Here is a 21,836-nt window from a genome sequence, read left to right on the forward strand (position 1 = left end):
AATACTTCTACAAAGAAAAATTTCTCTTCTTCAACTATTTGATTACTACCCTAAGGTATAGATCAGAAAGAGAGGCAGGATATATGCTTAATTCTCTTTATTCTTTCCCCGTATTTACTAGCCTTCAAAATTATCAGCTGGTTCCCTAGCATTCTCCAAAAGCAACCAATGACAGTTTTGTTTAAAAATTTCATTATGGAATTACAGACTAAGTCACACATGGTATGTTTCAGGCCACTGCAGTTCTTGTCGTATTGATGGTCAAACTGTCCCATCTTTAACCAGAGGGAGTCTCTTCAGGTTGGCTCCTCAGTCCTTTTGACATGACCCTAGTAAATAGTCACTGATATCTTTTTCACATGGTATAAAAGGATGTATCAAGCTCATCTTGTACATTTCCTACTCCGGTCCAGGAATTGGCTATGTCTCCAAGGAGCCCTAATTTGTTTTGGTGTAAATGGTATTTAGAGATCATAATTAGAGTGCTGAGGGTGCTCATTGTTACAGAGTTTGTGTTCCTCGGCCTTATCAGTGTCTAGAACTAATAAATATCTTCTTTTTATATTTTAAGATAAATCACATAAGGAGTTCATATTGACACTTTCAATACAAATTCATGAAGACAGCATTTTTACTTAACTTTATTCATCTAAGCTGTGTCCTTTCTCTCATACTGAAAATTCTATTTCTCAATTACACATTTAATTATTAATTTCCTTTATCTCACAATACACACATAATTATTCCAAAATAACATCAACTCTACCATCAACAATGATTAATAAAAACACTATACATTTTTTTTGCAATTTTTTTTGTACTAGGGATATATGTTCAAATTATTGTATAAAAAGCCACTGACCCTGGGTGGTAAACACACAATATGATATATAGATGTACTGCCGAAGTGTACACCTGAAACCTATGTACCTTTACTAATAATTGTCACCCCAATAAACTTTAATTAAAAAAAAAAAGTCACTGAAATGGTTCATCTCTGGGTAGTTAGTTCACAAGCTCCATTCATAGTTACATTTCTTTGATTATGCTTTTGTTTTTTAGGAAACGCTTTTTAAAACTTCATTTTGTTTTACAGCTATATAACATATTTACATTGTTCAAAATTCAACTCTAGCTTCTATCCATGTCCCCTTCATTCTATTCCCTTCTTTCCCCACAGGTGACTTTTTAAACTGATTCACTTTTACTTAAAAAAAAAAAAAATGTTTATTTATGTTAAAAAATAAAGTTCATGCACACACATTCATTTTGAGAAAATTGGCCTGCACCTTTAAAAAATGTCAGCGTCATGAAAGACAAAGAAAGACTGAGGAATTTTTCCACATTAAAAGAATCTTACAAGACATGACAACTGAATGCAAAATACGAACTAGGATTTTATTTTACTATAAAAAACATTTCACTGAATAAGGTTTATAGATTAAATAATAGTATATCACAGTTAATTTCCTGATTTTGTTATTTTACTGTGCTCATGAATGTCCTTGTTTTTAGGAGTACATTAAAATACTTAGGAGAAAAGGGTATTATATGTACAACTGACTCTCAAATGGTTCATTAAAAAAACGTGTGTGTGTGTGTGTGTGTGTGTGTGTGTGTGTGTGTAAGAGAGGCAGGGAGGAAAAAGGGAGGGTTGGAAGGGGGAAGGTTAAAGTAAAATGTCAACATTTAGGAAAACTTGGCAAAAAGTCTCCAAGAATTTTCTATACTATTTTTGCAACTTTTATGCATATCTGAAATTATATCAAAATAAGAAGTTGAAAGAAAAACATTTAAGGTCTGGTATTTTCTTAAATCTGCAGTCTCTCGCCCCTTTCTCTACCTTTATATGAGCCTTCTCTTTCTTTTGTCCTATTGTCTCTGTCCTGCTGAATATGGATTCCACCCCCAAAGGGGCTCTTTCCTGAAAGAAAGCTTCAGTCGGTTCATTTTAAGAGTTTATAGGTTCCAGATCGCTTGTGGATGAGAGGAGAAAGGACAATAAAGTCAAAACGAGAATCAACCTGGCCCAACATACTTTAAGATAAACAGAAATACATGTCTCAAATTCAGAGAGCCTCACAGTCTTACAGGATTTTAAGCAACTGATGTTTGTTCCCTGTGTCATAAAAACCTGAGGCTTTATGGAGCACAGAAAATAATTTTTAAAAATAGGACATGTGCATTATTCCTTATAAATATTTTCCTTCAAAACACTAACTTCCAAAAGTTAGGAAAACCTATGTGTGTGGGAGACTGAAAACCTCAAGATTGTGGATAGCCCTGATTTTCCTATTGCAATATCCTATTATGTCTTGATAGGCAGTATTTTATTACCTTCTGGGGCTTTGAGGGTCTTCTTATTCTGCTCACACCACCCAATGGGGTAGAGGTCAGCCTTCCTGATGTCACACCAGAAGTCCGCTCGGCGGTCCTCCCCGTAGCCATCGTAACGGAGGAGGAGTAACTGCTCGCAGGTGGTAATGATGGTTGCAACCCAGTAAGTTTCAGGATCTGTCTTCACAACCACCTCCAGTTTCATCCCAGGAGCAAATCCATTTTGCAAACGTGTGTCCACCTGAACAGGGAAATGTTATCAATCACCAGACAGGTAGCTCAAATGAGTATTTCTTTGGCAGACATTCTTTTTTAAGACTTACAATTCTGAAACACTAAATGCAATAAAATCTTCTCAAGGGAAACCGGAGAAATTCCAATTCTAACTCATAGGAGTGATCCAAACAAAACAGGGAATAGCAATACTGCTCTGCTCTGTTCCATCTGACTCGGAAGAAATTTTAATAGAACTCAATATTTTCACCAAAGCAGTCTATTATGATCAGAAAATGTTTTCTATTAAGTATATAAATCGCTAAATGTTCAACATTTTAACAGCTTTCAACACATTAAGTTTTCAAGAGTGATTTCTAGATCATTCAAAAGAAAATTTATGAAACTAGAAAAGGTAAAGGACAAAAATAAGCTATAATAATAAATTAGTATAATATTACCATATGCACGGAGCCACACCTCTCAGTCTCCCTGAAACAGTCTGTTTACACCTGTTGTCTTTGAATAATAATTAATAATGTCCCTTTTGTCTCTCAAAAGTGTCCTAATTTACATGACAAATTATATAATCACAAAGGTATGGGTTAGCAATTCTGGAACTACTGTATGTGTATACTAAGAATAAATAAATAAACATGTTGTTGATAATGAAAGGTTTCTCATTGTAGGAAAAAGAAGTAAAAACAAGGAAGGGGAAGAAGAGAATGAATCTGTGGTGCTGAATTGGAATCAAGGTATCAGAATGAGGTCATGATTACAGACAGATACAGAAAAAAGTATAGATGTGTATATATGTATATGTTAATGTATAAGTATTTCCTAGCTCTGTGAATTGACAGGAACTATAAGTAATGATACTCAGTAGCAATAGCAAATATAGTGTCCAAATCTTGATTTCTAAATAAATAAGAACGGCTCCATGGAGAAAAAACTGAATCCAATTCTGAGGCAGGGAAAACACACTAAGAGTCTGGAGTATCTTGTGATGCCAGAAAGTAAGGAAATGCTCCAAAAATGATGGAGACGTTTGGAAAAGACATGGGAGTCAACTAGAAGTATCTCCCAATGGTCACATGTGGGACAATTTGCGCAATAAGATAAATAATAAGAGTAATGAATCATAATCCATAGATTTAAATAGATATCCATGAGTCCATACTGTTAAAAATAATTGAGAGAGATGAGGGGACAGTTCTTCCTTAGAGTAGAAGACCAATTAACAAAAATTGAAAAAAGTGAAGGAAATAGAAAACCACCCTTAGACAACCACAGAAATAAACCTGCAGGCAGGACTCACGGGTCAGTGCTAACATGACTCCAATGACTATGGTATTTGCATCATCCCAAAGGTTCTCCTTGCAAGATTCTTACTAATTGCAAAGGGGAAAACAGTAACATTACAATGAAGAAATCTGGCAGAAACCACACTAATTGATCAAAGTTAATTAGTTAATAATACCACCAGTCTGAAAACATCAATATCATACACCCTTGATATACAATAAAAGCACAAAATCATTTTTACGTTTTTTGCCAAGTCTGCATAAACCCAAGCTAATCATCAGAAAAACTAAATCCAAATTGAAGAATATTCTACAAACTAACCAAAAAGTAATACGCTCTTCAAAAGTGTCAAGACCGTGAAAGACAAAGAAAGAATGAGGAACTCTCAGACACTGGAGGAGACTATGGAGACCTGACCACTAAAAGCAATGTGGCAATCACAACTATAGGAAAGTGAGGGGAATCCTGGAAAGGAGGGAGCCAGGGAGGGAAAGTCCTGCATTCCGTGTAAAAATTGCTCCTCTTTCTAATCTCTATACCCTGTTGTACTCCTCAAAGGTAATCATTACCCTGAATGCATTTATGGTTTAATATTGCCTGTGTTTTCACACTTGGTTAATAAAATTATGCATCATGAATGTTTTTCTTTGTGCAGTTTCTCTTATGCAACATTGCTTATGAGATTCATAAATGCTGTTGCATGTAACAGTAGTTTCTTTCCATTGCTATATAGTATTATATTATACAAATATGCCACAATTTATCCTTTCTAATACTACTAATAATAGGCATTTTGAGTACTTCCCAGTTTTGGAAGGCTATAAATAATACTGCCATGATTATATGAGTATTTTTGTATGTCTCTTGGTGCATACATACATGGATTTCTATAACAGTCAAACTGGTTTCCAAAGTGGTTACACCAATTTACTCTCCCAGTAGCCAAAATCCTTTTGCTCCAGCATTCTAACCAACACTTTAGTATTTTCTTTTTCATTTTACCCATTTTAGAAGGTGTGTAATATATAACATCATGATTTAAATTTGCATTTTCTGATTAATGAAGTTGAGAACCTTTATATTTATTAACTATTTAGATTTCTTCTTTTGGGAAATGTCTAAGTTTCTTGCCAATGTTTTATTGAGTCTATATTTTCGGTATCAGTCCTTTGTCAGTTACTTGTTAAAAACATTTTCTAACTTTCTTGATGGTGTTAAGGAACATAAGTTCATAATTCTAATAGAAGTCTGATTTATCAATGTTTCTCCTTTTAAAAATTAGTGCTTTTTCTGTATTTTTAAGCAAATGTCCCCCTGTTCCTAAAGGTCAGAAAAAATATTGTACTATATTATTTTCTACAAGCCTTTCATATTTAGGACTAGTATCCACCTTAAATTAATCTCTAGATATGATATTAGGGAGGGGTCAGGTTTTGTTTGAAAATGCATATACAATTTTCCCACCACCTTTCATCACCACTGTAAATTGCCACCTTTGTTATAAATTAAGTGTCCCTACAAAAGTGGATCTGTTTCTGATTTGTATATCCTTAGAGTAGCATTACAACTGCCTCAATTAAGTTTGATATCTAGTACATCAAGTCTTCTCATTTTATCTTATTCTTTAGTTGTGTCTGGCTATCCTTGCTCCTTTATATTCCACATGAACTATAGAATCAGCTTGCCAATTTCTACCTAGAAAAAAAATTTTTTGTTTGTTTGTTATTTGACTTAGGTTGCAGTAAATCTACCAATCTATTTAGAGAAAATTGACATCTTTACAATAGTGAGTCTTCCATTACATAAACAAGGTACAGTCCTTCATTTTAACATATATCAATGACAGTGTGAAATTTCTTTGCAAATTTTTATTACATTTATTCCTAGCCATTTTATGTTTTTATACTATTATAAATCACATCTTTCAGTTTCAATTTTTGTTTGTTGCTGGTATATAGAACTAGATTTTTTAATGCTACCTTGTATCTAATAATCTTGCTGAAATTACTCATTAACATACCTGCAAATTATGTTATTCATCTGCAAACAGTATTTTTTTCCTTCCTTCCTAATCTTTATACATTTTATTGTTCTTCTTACCTAATTGTATTGGCTAGAACCTCCAGCACAATATCAAACAGAAGTCATGTTAGCCATCATCTTTGTCTTGCTCCATATTAAAAGGAAAGCATGCATCATATTACCATTAATAAAATTTCCTGTAGCTTTTTTATAGATATCCTTTATCAAGCTAAGAAAATCCCCACCTATAGTTTGCTAAGAGTTTTACCATGGTAGGTGTGGAACTTTATCAAAAATTTTTCTTTACGTATTGAGATGATGTGATTTTTCTCCCTTATTCTGCTACTGCGGTGAATTATGCTAATTTTCAAATGTTAAACCACTTTGCATTCCTAGAAAAAATACACTCGTTATTAATATATCATCTTTTCTAAATATAGCTACATGCAGTTTGCTATTATTTTGTATGCAAGTATTTATGCATCAGTATTCATGAGTGACACTATTCTGCAACTTTCCTTTCCTAAAATATTCATATTAGGTTTAATATTAAAATTATGATGATCTCTAAACAAATTGGTACCCTACAATCAAAAATGGATAGAACAACCAGACAGAAAAGAAACTGAGGACTTGAACATAACAATAAACCAATTAGACCTGACAGACATTGACAGAATACTCAACAACAGCAGAATACACATTCTCAAGTGCACACGGAACATTCTCTAGAACAGACCATAATGTTCGGCCAAAACACCAGTCTCAAATTTTAAAAGACTGAAATCATATTAAGTGTCTTTTCTGATCACACTGCAATTAACCTGGAATGCAATAACAGAACGAAAACTAGGAAATTCAAATATATAAAAATTAAGCACACTCTTAACCAATACAGTAGTCCCTTCTTATCCACGGGGACTATGCTCCAACACCCCCAGTGGATGCCTGAAACCGCTGATAGTACCAAACCCGATACTATGTTTTTTCCTATACACATATACCTATGATAAAGTTTAATTTACAAATTAGGCATAGTAAAAAATTAACAATAATAAAAAAGAACAACTATAAAAATCTACTGTAATAAAAGTTGTATGAATGTGGCATTATTAAGTAAAATAAAAGTTACTTGAACACAAGCACTGCAATACTGTGATAGTCAATCTGATAACAAGCATGGCTACCAAGTGACTAATGGGCAGGAAACATATACTGCTGGAGAAAGGGATGGTTCATGTCCTGGGCAGGATGAAATGGAATGGTGCAGGATGGCAATGGCACAAGATTTTATCACCCTGCCCAGAATGGCGTGCAATTTAAAACTTATGAATTATGTTTCTGGAATTTTCAGTTTAATGTTTTAGGACCACAGTTGATTACAGGTAACTAAAACCATGGAAAGTGAAACCACAGATACGAGGGAACTACTGTAGGTCAAAGAAGAGATCACAAGGGAATCTAGAAAATACCTTGAGACAAATAAAAATTTATCAAAATTTAGGAGAGGCACTGATAGTGGTAAAAGGGAAATTTATAGCTACAAATGATTATATTAAAAAAGAAACATCTCAAATTGAAACAGAGGGCATTCAAAAACAGGAAAAAAAAAAAAAAGCAGATAAATAGAAACTCTAAGAAACAATCAACAGGAAAAGCTAGAAACCAGAAACGTAAGAGACTGTGTTCAGACAAGGAAACAATCAGTGAGGTAGAAAAAAAATGTCAATAAAAACTTACAAAACTGGAAAGGAATAAAAAAGATGAAACAATACCAAAGAACAATGGAACAATTACAAAAGGTGTAACATGTGTAATGGGAATACTAGGCGAAGAGAAAAAGGAATAAAAGAAAAATTCGAAGCAATAATAACTGAGATTTCCCAAAATCAGTGTTAGATACCAAATCACAGATCCAAGAAGCCCAGAGATCAAGCAGGATAAAAACAACAACAAAAAATTTATACCTAGGCATATCATATTCAAATGGAACAAAATACACACACACACACACACACACATATAAAGAAAACAAAGAAAAAACAACACTCTATCTATACAGAAGCAAACATAAAAATTATATCAGACTTCTCTTCAGAAACCACATGAGCAAGAAGAGAGTGGAGTAAAATATTTAAATTACAGAAAGAAAAAAGCTACTAACTTAGAATTTTGCATCCAGCGAAATCAATAAAGACTTTCTCATACAAATAAAAATTGAAGGATTCTATCATCAGTAGACCTGCCTTGCAAGAAGTGTTAAATTCTTCAGAAATAATGAAAATGATATAGGTCAGAAACTCAAATGTACATAAATAAAGGAAGAGGATTAGAAAAGGAATAAATGTACATTAAGATTTTTCTTATCCTTAATTTATCTAATAGACAACAGGTAGTTCAAAATAATAATAGCAACTAGGTATTTGGTGATTGTAGCTTATGTACTCGTATAAGTGAAATGAACGACAGCAATGCTATAAGGGATGGGAGTAATTGGGAACACTCTTTTATGAGGTACTGGCACTACTCATGAAGTGGTATTGTATTACTTGAAAGGGGACTTAAATTAGTTGTAAATGTATGCATATACTGCAAACTCAAGGGCAACCACTACAAAAAGTTTAAAAAAAGAAGTACAACTGACCCTTGAACAACACAGGTTTCAACTGCATGGGCCCACTTAGTATATGCAGATATTTTTCACCTAATACTGTATTTTTTTTTTAATTGGGGAATCCTGGGGAACAGTGTGTTTTTCCAGGATGTCAAATTGTTGTTTTTCAATCTAGTTGTGGGAGGCGCAGCTCAGCTCCAAGTCAAGTCATTGTTTTCAATCTAGTTGTGGAGGGTGCAGCTCACTGGCCCATGTGGGACTCAAACCGGTGACCTTGGTGTTATGAGCACCTCACTGTAACCACTGGAGCAAACCGGCCACCCACCAGCAGCCCAGCTCCAAGCTCAAGCAGTTGCTTTTCACTGGCCCATGTGGGACTCAAACCGGCGACCTTGGTGTTATGAACACCTCACTGTAACCACTGGAGCAAACCGGCCACCCATCAGCAGCCCAGCTCCAAGCTCAAGCAGTTGCTTTTCACTGGTCCATGTGGGACTCAAACCAGCGACCTTGGTGTTATGAGCACTGCGCTCTAACCACTGAACAAACCAGCTGCCCACTGGTGGCTCAACTCCAAGATCAAGCCGTTGTTTTCCATCCATTTATGGAGAGCGCAGCTCACGGGCCCATGTAGGAATCAAACCGGCAAGCTTGTTAAGAGCTTGCGCTCTAACCAACTGAGCCATCCGGCTGCCCATGATTTTCTTAATAACATTTTCTTTTCTCTAGCTTACTTTATTGTAAGAATACAGTATATAATACATATAGCACATAAAATATGTGTTAATAGACTGCTTATGTTATTGGTAAGGCTTCTGGTCAACATTAGGCTATTAGCAGTTAAGTTTTTAGGGAGTCAAAAGTTACATGCAGATTTTCAACTGTGCAGAGGGTCAGTGCCTGCACAGTTCAAAGGTCAACTATATAATGATATGCTAAGAGCATTGTGCGAAGTGAAATAAGCCAGATATGAAAGAGATAAATATTGTATGATACCACTTGTGTGATATAGGTTAATAATTCATAAAAACAGAAAATATAATAGGGGTTTCTAGGGGCTAGAGAAAGGAGAAAGTGGGGAGCTATTGTTTTACGGATACAGGATTTCTGTTTGAGATAAAAAAAACCAAACCTCTGGAAATGGAGAGTGGTAGTGGTTGTACAACACTGAAGAAGTACTTAATGCCACTGAATTGTACACTTAAAATTGTTAAAATGGTAACTTTTATGTATATTTTAACACAATATTTTTTAATTCACTGGTCGCTGAAGTGTTTTCAATATGTATCTTTAATTAACTGTAGTCTACTTACAAATACACCACTTCATGTGTTGCATAAAGATCTTAGAACCATATACTCCCAAATCCTTCCTCCCATTCCTTTGTGCTATTGTAGGGTTAGCTATAAACACACAATATATTGCTACCATTTTTGTTTCAGGTATCTTTTAGACATAGTAAAAATAAGAAAAACAAACTTTGTACCTATTTACATTTATGCGATTTCAATTGTTCTTTATTTCTCTGTGTAGATCTAAGTTTCTGCCTTACATCAAATTCCTTCTGCCTTAAAAACTTCCTTTAATATTTTTTCGCAGGTAATGAATTCTCTCAATTTTTGTTTTCCTAAGTCTTTATTTCTACTTTACTTTTGGAGTAAGTTTCTGCTTGGTATAGAATTCTGGGTTGACAAGTTTACTTATTTCAACACTTTAAAGATCTTACTCCATTGTCTTCTGGTTTGGATAGTTTCTGAAAAGAATTTTGTTGTAATTCTGTATTCTGTATTTGTTCCTCTCTATGTAATGAGTCTATTTTCCTCTGGTTGCCGTCAAGATTCTCTCTTTCTATTTGGTTTTCAGTAGTTTGTTTATCATGTGTTTGAATGGGTTTAGTTTGTTGTTTATTATTTATTCTGTTTTGCATTCCCTAAGCTTCTTCAATCTGTGGTATGGTATCTTTCTTTGCTTTAGAAAATTGTTTGCCATTATCTCTTCAAATATCTCTTCCTCACTTTCTCTCCTTTCTCCTTTTGAGATTCCAATTATACATACATTAGACTTTTTTATATTGTCCACAGCTGTTCGGTGTGTGATCTGGTTTCTTCCCACTCTTTTTTCTCTTTGCGTTTCACTCTGAGCAATTTCTGTTGACTTATCTTCAAGTATACTGATTCTTTCCTCATCTGTGTCAAGTCTAATAATGAGCTTGTAAAAGGCATTCCTCATTTGTTACTAAGTTTTTAATTTTCTATGATTCCTATTTTATTCTTTCTAATAGTTTCCATCTCTGTGAAATCCCTTTTGTGTTCATACATGTCATACACCTTTTTTGTTAGAGCCTTTAACTTACTGATCATGGTTATTTAAAATTCTGTCTGACAGTTCTATCATCTGGTTCATATGAGTCTAGTTCTGTTGAGTGCTTTGTCTCTTGACAGTTTGCTGTTTTTTTTCCCTTGCTTCTTTATGTGTCCCATAATATTTGGTTGAAAGCTAGACAACCTGCATAGAACAGTCGAGACTGAGGCAAATAGTACTTATGCCTGGAATAAGCATGTTTGTTCCTACGCCTTAAGTTTGAGGGAGAAAGTTAAGTCAATCTAGTTAGGAGTAAAGCTGGGTTGGGGTTTTGCTGTCACTAGAGTTATTCACAGTGCACCACAGGCTTCCAATTCCAGCAGTTTTTTTCTGGTATATAGGGTGCAGGCTCATTTGCCAGAGGGTTTTTTCCCTTAATCTTTGCTGCTTCACGCTCAGATTTAGGTCTTCTCTTCATGACTGCATCTCACAGACCATTATCCATACTCTTACCTCTCTCCCACAGATAAACCTGTTACCCAATATTTCTAACTAGTGGTCGGAGACAGGCAGGAAAAGGCATTCTCACAGATTCAGCCTCAGTTTTAGGTTCTGAGTTTCTGGGTCTTGGGGGGTGAGAACTTCTCAGATATCCTACCCCTCCCCCAACAGCAGGGAACCTCTAATGCTTCAGTATGTATATTTACCCATCTCCCAAAGACAGAGGGCTTTTATTTCTTCTGTTCTAGTTCCAGGCTGCAAAGGATCTTCACCAGTACCCCGGGGTTAATAGAGTTTGTATCCCTTTCCCTAGCAGCTTGAAGCTTTTGTTCTAGAAGATCCTGGTAAAGCTTAGTACCTTTCCCATCATGGGTACTCTTCTGTCCATCAGACATGTACAGTACGGAAGGCTTTTTCACTACCTTAGACTCGTCCTCCTTGCAAATGTGGTTTATTTCTAATTCTTTCCTCACTCCTTTATTCCAAACTGTGTCCTATAAAACTCTTGCCTGTGGCTTGTACATCCACCTCCATTGGAGATCTGAGTTGTATCAGCTTTGCCTGCAATCTTCTAGCCATGGGCATCCCTTCTCAGCATCTTCCTACACCCATTCTTGATTTTCAGTATATTTGGCAGCGCTTCTCATATACTGATTGAGGCTTACAAATATTTCCTAATTTGACAGTGAGAGAATATGCATTTATTTTTCATTCTCCTTGTTGCTTTGTCAAATAGAAGATGGAATCTGACTCTGGAAAGTGACACTTTTTTTAGACCAGAATTTTGATCAGAAATTTGTCCTCTATTTGCATTTTAGTATAAATAAGCTTGTGTAAATATAAGGTCTGACTATTAAATTCACGAACTCATTCTAGAAAAAGTGCTACATATCTCATTGCTGAATATCACTATGGTCACCTTCGAAGTACTCCACTTGGGAAGCTAGGCACTGACACCAGCGCCTAGTCCACCTTTCAAAGCAATTCTGGAACTCTTTTTCTGGAATGGCCATCAGAGCTGTCATCGTATTACCCTTGATGTCCTGAATGACATCAAAATGTCTTCCTTTCAATATTTCCTTTATCTTCGGGTACAGAAAGAAGTCACTGGGGGCCAGATCAGATGAGTAGGAAGGGTGTTCCAAAACAGTTTTTTGTTTACTGGCTAAAAACTCCCTCACAGACAGTGCCGTGTGAGCTGCTGCATTGTCGTGATGCAAGAGCCATGAATTGTTGGCGAAAAGTTCAGGTCGTCTAACTTTTTCACGCAGCCTTTTCAGCACTTCCAAACAGCAAACTTGGTTAGCTGTTTGTCCAGTTGGTACAAATTCATGTGAGTAATCCCTCTGATATCAAAAAAAGGTTAGCAACATTGTTGCAACAAGGTTGCGAACTTAATTCTCATACCTCGTACATATCAGATTAGTAATAACATTGAAAACAAGAATTCAAAGGTATTACAGACTCACTAACAGACTTGCCATGTTAAAACAGTATTGAAAACAATTACAAAAGATTAGCCAAAGCAATACAAAATAAAATTCTTATCTAAAACATGTAAGGCTCAGCACTTCAACTGAAGAAATAAATGAACAAAGAAATAATCAAAAAGGACAACTGTTATGACTGAATTTTTACTTGATGACAAACTGAAAGCACTAGCACTCTTTAGCTTATAAAAAACACCTACAAGAAGAATCCAACTTCACAAAATCATAGACAATATGATTTTGAGTGTCTTTGCAAATCCTAAAACAAAGGAATGATGTCCTATTGAACATTCACATAGACTGAATTGTGTTCCCCCAAAATTCGTCTGTTGAAATCCTAACTCCCAATATGACAATATTTGGAGACAGAACATTTACGGAAACAGTAAAGGTTAAATGAGGCCATAAGGCCGTAAGAGTGGAGCCATGATTCAACAGGATTAGTGTCCTTATAAGAAGAAACACCAGAGAGCCTGCTTTCTCACATTCTGTCACTTGAGGATACAGCAAGAAGGCAGCCATCTGCAAATCAGGAAGAGAGCCCTCACCAGAAACTGACCATGCTGGCACCCTGATCTGACTTCCAATCTCCAATACTGTAGAAAAATAAGCTTCAGTTGTTTAAGCCACCCAGTCTATGTTATTTTGTTATGCTGTACAGGCCACTACTATGACCCACTGTATGACATTACTTATGTTTATGTTCAGTTTGATATGAAAGCAAATGTTACTGAAATTACTTTCAATGAGCAAACCATCAGTCACAAAATGTTATAATGTAAAGTGAAAGAAAATAAATCATTTTCTTCAATTTATTAGGTTTTTTGACAAAAATAAAGGAATATTCATGACCAGTCAAAAAGACAATTCCTGCATTAAGTGGCAGAAAATGCACAAAACCAAAAATAATTTTAAGACTATGTCAAGTTTTCTTAATGAGGGTAGCAGGGGGAGGGAAAAGCAAAAAACACTGAAATTCTTTCAAGTGTCCCAACTTGAAATAACTCTAAACTCTCTAATGATAGTACAATCAGTCAAAGGAAACAGATATAAACAGTAAAGCAAATACAATTACTGCTTACATGTTTAAAAGATCCATAGGGAACTGCTGTGGACCCTGTCTCTTCTAGATAATCTTCCCAGCTTAATTCCACTTCTTCCACACCAGATCCAGCATCTAGAATTAAAAACAAAACAAAAACTGGTGAACCCCAAGTAAAGAAAACTCAAGGTACAAAAACATAAACTTGGTAATAAACCTAACTTACAATTTACTTCATAACAAGTTAATTGGTTTTACTTCACTGATTATCAATGAATTTCAAGAGCAAAGATGTGTGACATGCTGTCTCCTGTTGGGATCCATCTGGGATTCACCCAAATGTATCAGACAAAACTGGTTAGAGTGTAACTATTACAATCACTTTAGATTATATTTAGTATCTAATACCAAATATTTGAGATACTTAACAGGCATTTCAAACTTGAATTTTCAGTCTGATTCTTCCTTAATATTCTACTCTCCAACTGAGTAAAAGATACCACTAGTTGGTATTTTGGCTCAATCCAAAAAATGTGGGATTATCCTTGCTTTCCTCCCTTTCTTTCACATCTTACTTCCAAACCATCAGAATATGTTCTAGGTACCACCCTTAAAACATATCCCAAATCTAATCATTTCCTACCATTTCTATTGCTATGTCTCTAGCCCAAGGCCTAACCATGACACTGCTCACCTTTTAAACACATTTATAATAAAATCTAAACTCTTTGGGAGACTGCAAGGCCCTACATGACTTGACACTCTGGCTACCTACCCGGCCACTTCATTCTCAAACAGCCTCTTGTTTGGTCACTGCACTCAAGTGGCACTGAGTGTCTTCCCCTTTTTCTCTAATCATGCTTTCTTTCCTCAAAACCTCTGCCTTTGCTATTTCCTCAGCTCAGAGATTCATTCCCCAGTGCCACTCACAGCTTCACTGCATTCCAGTTCTACTCAATTGTTGTCTCTCCAGAGAAGCCTTCTCCCAGTCAGCCCCCATCTAAACTAGAAACCCCCAGGCTCTGCTTCCGTTATCTGCAAGGCATTCAATTCCATTTGACAGTGTACCACGTATCTTTTTCTCTTCTCTATTAGTAAACTCTATGAAGACAGAAACTTTGTTTTGGTCACTCCTATATCTCTGTCACAGCAGAGACTCAATAAACTTTTTATTGAATGAGCAAAGATTCAAACATTCCATAATCTAATAATCACAATTCACATTAGCTCCCTAAGAGCAGGGTTTTGTTCACTGATATATCCCCACTGCCCAAAACAATGCCTGGCACTAGCAAGTTTGCAATAAATAGTTGCTGAATAAGTACATCCTAGGGGATCCCATGCTTCACACAAACACAAGGAGGCAAACACAAGGATGCTCACACCAAAGTACTGTCTGTACGGGCAACAGACAGAAACAATCGGTAGGAGAAGAGATCAATGACGGCAATCCTACAATGGAGTACTACTATATAGCAGTTGAAATGAATGAACTAATTATTTACATAGGTAAATCTCAAAAGAACACATCAAGTAAAAAGGGAAGGAACAGAATGATAAACACAAGGATACAATTTAGGCTTCAAAACAAAACTTTACAGTATAATGTTTATAAATACATGCATACTAGTAAGAGTATAAAAACAAGGATGGGAAGAATACACATCAATTTCAACAGTGCTATGTTTGTGGATGGAGAGAAGAAAACAGGATTAGGAGGGGAGCACAAAAGAAGGTTAAACTGTATCATAATTTTTTTAAAAAAAATGAAAACAATACATGCAAACGTGTTGAACATCATTTGGGAAATGCAAATCAAAACCACAATGAGCTCCCACCTCACACCCAGAGGATGACTGTGATAAAAAAAAAAAAAAAAAAAAAAAGCCAAAAATAAATGTTAGCACGGACGTAAGAAATTTGAATCTTTGTGCACTGCTGGTCTGGGAACGTAAAATGGTACAGCCACAGTGGAAAACTATATGATGGTTCCTCAAACAATTAAAAATACAATTACCATATGATCCACCAATTTCACTTCTGGGTATATACCCAAAGAACTGAAGGCAGAGGCTCAAACAGATATTTGTACACAAATGTTCATAGCAGCAATATTCACAATAGCCAAAAGGTGGAAGCAACCCAAGTGTACATTGACAAATGAATAGATTAAACAAAATGTGGTACATTCATACAGTGGAGTATTATTCAGCCTTTAAAAAGAAGGAAATTCTGGCACATATTACAACATGGATGAACCTTGAGGACATCATGCTAAGTGAAATAAGCCACTCACAAAAGGACAAATACTGTATGATTCCACTCATAAGAGGTAGCTAGAGCAGTTAAATTCATAGAGACAGAAAGTAGAATGGTGGTTTCCAAGAACTGTGGGGAGAGGGGGATGGGAGCTAGTGTCTAATGGGTACAGAGCTTCAGTTTGGGAACACGGAAGAAGTTCTAGAGATGGACTGTGGTGATGGCTGCACAACAGTGTGAATGTACTTAATGCCACTGAACAGTACACTTTAAAAAAAATGGTCAAAATGGTAAACTTTGTATAATGGATATTTTACCACAGTAAAAAAATGGAAACAAGTATTAGACAATATTAACATTAATTCTTTATGATAGGTATGTGGGTATTTTTATATTGCTTTTTGTATGTATTTGCAATGTATGTATTTGAAATTTTTCATTAGAAATACAAGCCAACAAAGACTGCCTTGGGAGCCTCATAGAAGCATGGGCCAGTGGAAAGTCCATTTCCTTACTGAAACGTGACAGGGCTGGACAGTCACGGTTCTTAACAAGGACCCTAGGCCCAGACACAGCATGAGAATTTAAAAATAAGAAATAAACAACAATAAAAATAATAAATTAATGGACTAAAATCTCTAATATATTAAAAACTACTAAAAAACTGAGAAAAAACAAGACTAATATCTGATAGAAAAATGAGCAAAATACAGGAAGAGGATTTCAAAAAGAAAATGCTCCTTAAACATACAGAAAGATGTGCAAATTTACTCATTTGAAGGGAAATGCAAATTAAAACAACAGTGAGATACCAGATGAGAAAAAATTCCAAAGTTTGACAACATACTCTATAGTGAGGCCGTAAGTGAAGAAGGTAAAGATTAATGACATAACCCTGGTGAAAATAAAGTTGACAATATCTAGCAAAATTACATATGTATTTACCTTTTGATCCAGCAATCCCACTTCTAGGAATTTATCCCAAAGATATGCTGGCAAAAATACAAAAAGACATATATACGAAGCTATTGATTGCAGCACTACTTGTAATACCAACACTGGAAACACCCAGTGTCCATCCATCAATAAGGAACTGGAGGAATAATCTATGGTTTATATATCCAGTACTATACAGTTGTAGAAAGGAATAAAAACAATTTCTATATACTGATGTGGAATAACCTCCAGTATATATTAAATGAAACTATAAACACAGAGCAGTTTTTACTGTATCTCTACTTTTTGTGTAAGGTGAGAGAGGTATGAATATAAATATATATATATATGTACATACACATGTTTATTTTTTAAATGAATAATAGAAGAATAAACATAATAAAATTAGTTAGTATATGGAGAAGAAGAAAAGGATTAATAGCATCAGGTTGAAAGTGGGAATGTTGTTATATATAATTTTGACTTTATAACTATGTAGATACTTTATACAATTTAGAAAAATATTGAAATCAAAAGAAAAACATTTCTAAAACTTGAAAATGCTCTGAAACAAATATGCCTAACTGTTGGTAGAAAAACCACAGGAAATCAGGATTCCTATAAATCATATTAAAATACAGTATTTTGACTGCAAACCTGAGTGGAATATATTTAAAGACAAAAACCATAAAATATCTTAAACTACACACTGTTGTCTTATTGATATTTGGAATTTGGTATTGTTATTTTGAAAAAGTTATAGAAGTATTATAGGGTAAAAGTCAATAAGTAATGATATGAACATCATTACAAAAAAACACATTTCCAAAAGAAAAGACACAAGCATAAAATCAAAGTAATAAAAATCCTGTAATTTTAAACTAAAGTTATAAATATCAGATGAAGCCATCTGATTATCTTCATTCTTCAAAATATTGTGTATTTTCTAACTATGTCTATGGGATAAGGCCTAAAAGAACTGACAACCTAGTATCAATGAGCATTCCAGCACCAGACTGTGGTCTCTAAATATCATAGCCACTTAAAAGGAAAAAAAAAAAAAAAAAAAAGCTCCTTAGAGATATGGCAGATTGTAAATTTAGATGCCTGGGAATCTTACTACACCAAAAAGCTAGGACTAGAACTATCAAAGACACATGACATTACATCAAAAGAACACAGGAACCAAAGTGAAAGAACTCTCATTGCTCTAAAAGGGGGCAATTGGATCATCAAGTGAATTATAATACCAATGGATTCAAACTCAACACATACGTATATATATTAAACCCATGAGTTAACAATAACATTTAAAACAAGAAAATAAATCAACTTGCTAAATAGCAGAGTGAGTACATCAGTGTACCCAATCTCCCAGAAAAGCAGCAAAAATATTGGCTAAACAATGAAAATCAATCATTTCAAAGTTCTGAAATTAACTGAAGGCACAGAACAAACTGGAAAGCATCTACTCAAGATAAGCTACTGAACCACAGTTACAGCAGCAGAGTTGGAGCTATTCCCATCCCCTTGCCCCTCCTCAGCTCGAAATAGAAATTTTTGAAATGAAAATACAATAACTAAAAGAAAACTCCATAGATAAGCTCCACAGTAGAATGGGGAGGACAGAGGAAAGAACCACTAAAATTAAAGACAGAACAAGAGAAAACACCCAATCTAAACAACAGAGAAAACACTGAATAAAACAAATGAAAAGATCCTCATAAAGCTGTGGGACAACAACAAAAGACCTAACTTTAGTGTCATCAGAGTTCTAAAAGAGAAAGAACATGGCTGAAAAAGTATTTGAAGAAATAATGGGTGAAAAATTTCCAAATTTGGCAAGAATCTAAGAAAACCCCAAACAAGATAAACCCATGAAAATCTGTGCAAAGATAGAGTGAAGTCAAACTTCTGAAAACTAAAGGCAAAGAAAATATTTTGAAAGCATCGAGAAAAAAATACCTCTCTTAAGGGAGGTGGGAGGAGACAGGATTCCAATGACAGCAGATTTCTCATCAGAAACCACTGAGGCCACAAGGCATAGTCTTTTTCAGTAGATCAAAAAAAAACAACTTTCAACCCAGAGTTCTATATCCAGCAAAAATATCTTTCAATAATAAATGGGGAAATCAAACCATACGGTGGTATAATAGCTATGTATGATGTCAGAGGGGTGGTAGACTTCGAGGAGTTATCACTTTGTGAGGGGTGTAAATCACCTGAAACTAATTAAAAATATATATAAATAAATAAAAAGATGAAGGGAAACCAAGAAATTTTATCACCAGCAGACCTATTCTAAAAAGATGTCTAAAAGGAATTCTATAAACAGAAATGAAATGACAGAAGAAGGGCATCTTGGAAAATCAGGAAGGAGTAATGGACAATGGAAAGAGTAAAAATATTTTAAAATATAATACATTTTCCTTCTCCTCTTGAGTTTTCTACATTAGTTTGACAAAGCAAAAATTTTAATATCTGATGTGGCATGTAGTCTAAGTATGTAGAAGAAATATTTATGACAATTGCATTATAAATAAGAGAAGGTAAAGAGATATAAAAGTACATAAAGTTTCTATACTTCGTTCAAACTAATAAAATGATGATACCAGCATACTGTGATAAATTATGTACTTATATTGTAATACCTAGAGCAACCATTAAAAAGCTATACAAAGAGATACACTCAAAAACACTATAGACAAATCAAAATGGAAGTCTGAAAACTGGAAGGAAGAGGGGGAAAAAGAAACAAAAAATTAAAGAAAACAAATGAACAAAAACAGCAGACTTGAGCCATAACTTGTCAATAATTACATTAAATTTAAATGGTCTAAATACACAATTATATGACTGAATTTTTTAAAATGACTATATGCCATTATAAGAAGATTACTTCAAATATAACGACATGGTTAGGTTGAAAGTGCAAGAATGAAAAAGATATACTATGTAAACATTAATCAGAAAAAAGCAGAAACAGGTAAATCCATAGAGATAGAAAGTAGATTAATGAAATGGTTGCCAGAGGTTGGATGGAACAAGAAATGATTGCTAATGGTTTCCTTTTGGGGGTGATGAAAATGTTCTAGAATTGGATTGTAGTGATGGTCACACAACTTTGTGACTATACTAAAAACCACTGAATTGTTGAGGTATTTTCTTTGAGATACAGTTCACATACCATAAAATTCACTTTAAAGGGTGAATTTTATGGTATGTGAACTGTATCTCAAAGAAAACACCTCGATAAAGTTGTTTTTTAAAAACCTCAATAGTAAAAAAAAATCATTAATTAAAAACAAACAATATAATTAATAAATGAGCCAAAGACATGACGACACTGTGTTAAAGAGGATACGAGGATGGCAAATAAGCACATGTTCTATATCATTAGCCATTAGGGAAATGCAAATTAAGACCAGGATAAGCTGTTGTTACATGCCTATCATAATGACTTAAGTAAAAAAATAGTGACAATACCAAAAGGTGGTAAGGATGTGAATTGCTGATGAGAATGTAAAATGGTACAGGCTACCTAGAAAGTAGTTTGGCATTACTAAACATATGATCCAACAATTGTGTTCCTGGGCATTGTTCCCAGAAAAGTGAAATTTTACAAGGTCTGATCAAACAATACAGTGAATGTTTAAATAAAACAAAAAAACTTATTACAGTAAAAGATACATTGCCATTAATCCCCCTCAAAATACTCCCCTCGCTTCGAACACACTTATCCCATCATTCTTGCCACTTTCTGAAGCAGTTCTGGAAGTCCTCTTTTGTGAGTGTCTATATTTGCACTATCACGGCTGCCTCAACGTCCTGAATTGATTTAAAACATTTACCTTTCATGGTCATTTTGACTTTGGGGAAGAACCAGAAGTCATACGGTGCCAGATCTGGTGAATAGGTGGATGAGGACAGTAATGTTTTTATTTGACAGAAATTGCCGTACCAGAAGCGATGTGTGACATGGAGCCTTTCCGTTGTGATCACAAATGTGGTGAATGCTGCTGCCAAGTTCCCTCCAACAGAAAGGCAGGGATCCTTCAATACAGGAAGCGTTGTGTGACAAGTTTCAACTTGTTTGGTGCAGTCAGTCGAGTGTGAGCTACGGTTGAGAGAAGGTGTGTTTTAAAGTGTGCCGTAAATCATCTTCCATCATGACAATGCTCCGTGTCACACACTGCTTCTGGTACACGGCAATTTCTGTCAAATAAAAACATTACAGTGTGTCCTCATCCACCTTACTCACCAGATCTGGGACCATGCAATTTCTTCCCAAAGTCAAAAGGATTTAGGACATTGAGGCAGCCATTACAGCACACTGAAGACACTCAAGAAAGAGGACTTCCAGAACTGCTTCAGAAAGTGGCAAGAACGATGGGATAAGTGTGTTTGAAATGAGGGGGAGTATTTTGAGCAGGATTAATAGCAATGTGTCTTTTACAGTAATAAATTTTTTTATTTCAACATTCACTGTATTGTTTGATCGCACCTCATATGTATACAATGGCTCACAGCAGCTTTAGCCAAAAACTGGAAGCAACCAAATGTACTACAATAGATGAATGGTTAACCAAACTGTAATACATCCATTGTCTGCTACTCAGCAATAAAAGGGAGTAACTATTGATATATGTAAGAATTTGGATGGATATCAAGGGCATTATTTTGAGTGAAAAAAGTCAATCTCAGAAAGTCACATCCTATGTATTCTATGTACATGATTCTATGTAATCATACACATATGATTCTATGTATGTAACATTCTTGAGATGATAATATTAGGGAGATGAGGAACATACCT

At 34.9% G+C, this 21,836-nt stretch overlaps 1 protein-coding gene across 9 annotated transcripts in view; it reads right to left on the reverse strand.

Annotated features, from left to right (window-relative positions):
* Window positions 1–21,836, reverse strand: part of SFMBT1 (Scm like with four mbt domains 1) — a 112,687-nt gene that overhangs the window by 35,362 nt on the left and 55,489 nt on the right. For all 9 annotated transcript variants that reach the window (XM_019724283.2, XM_019724278.2, XM_019724280.2 and 6 more), the window contains 2 exons: window positions 13,866–13,960; window positions 2,338–2,578 (listed from right to left, as the gene is read on the reverse strand). In XM_019724283.2, coding sequence (XP_019579842.1) covers window positions 2,338–2,578; window positions 13,866–13,960 — 336 coding nt within the window. The remainder of the gene's footprint in view (window positions 1–2,337; window positions 2,579–13,865; window positions 13,961–21,836) is intronic.

This window comes from Rhinolophus sinicus, linkage group LG10 (genome assembly GCF_036562045.2).
Source record: "Rhinolophus sinicus isolate RSC01 linkage group LG10, ASM3656204v1, whole genome shotgun sequence".
NCBI lineage: Eukaryota > Metazoa > Chordata > Mammalia > Chiroptera > Rhinolophidae > Rhinolophus > Rhinolophus sinicus.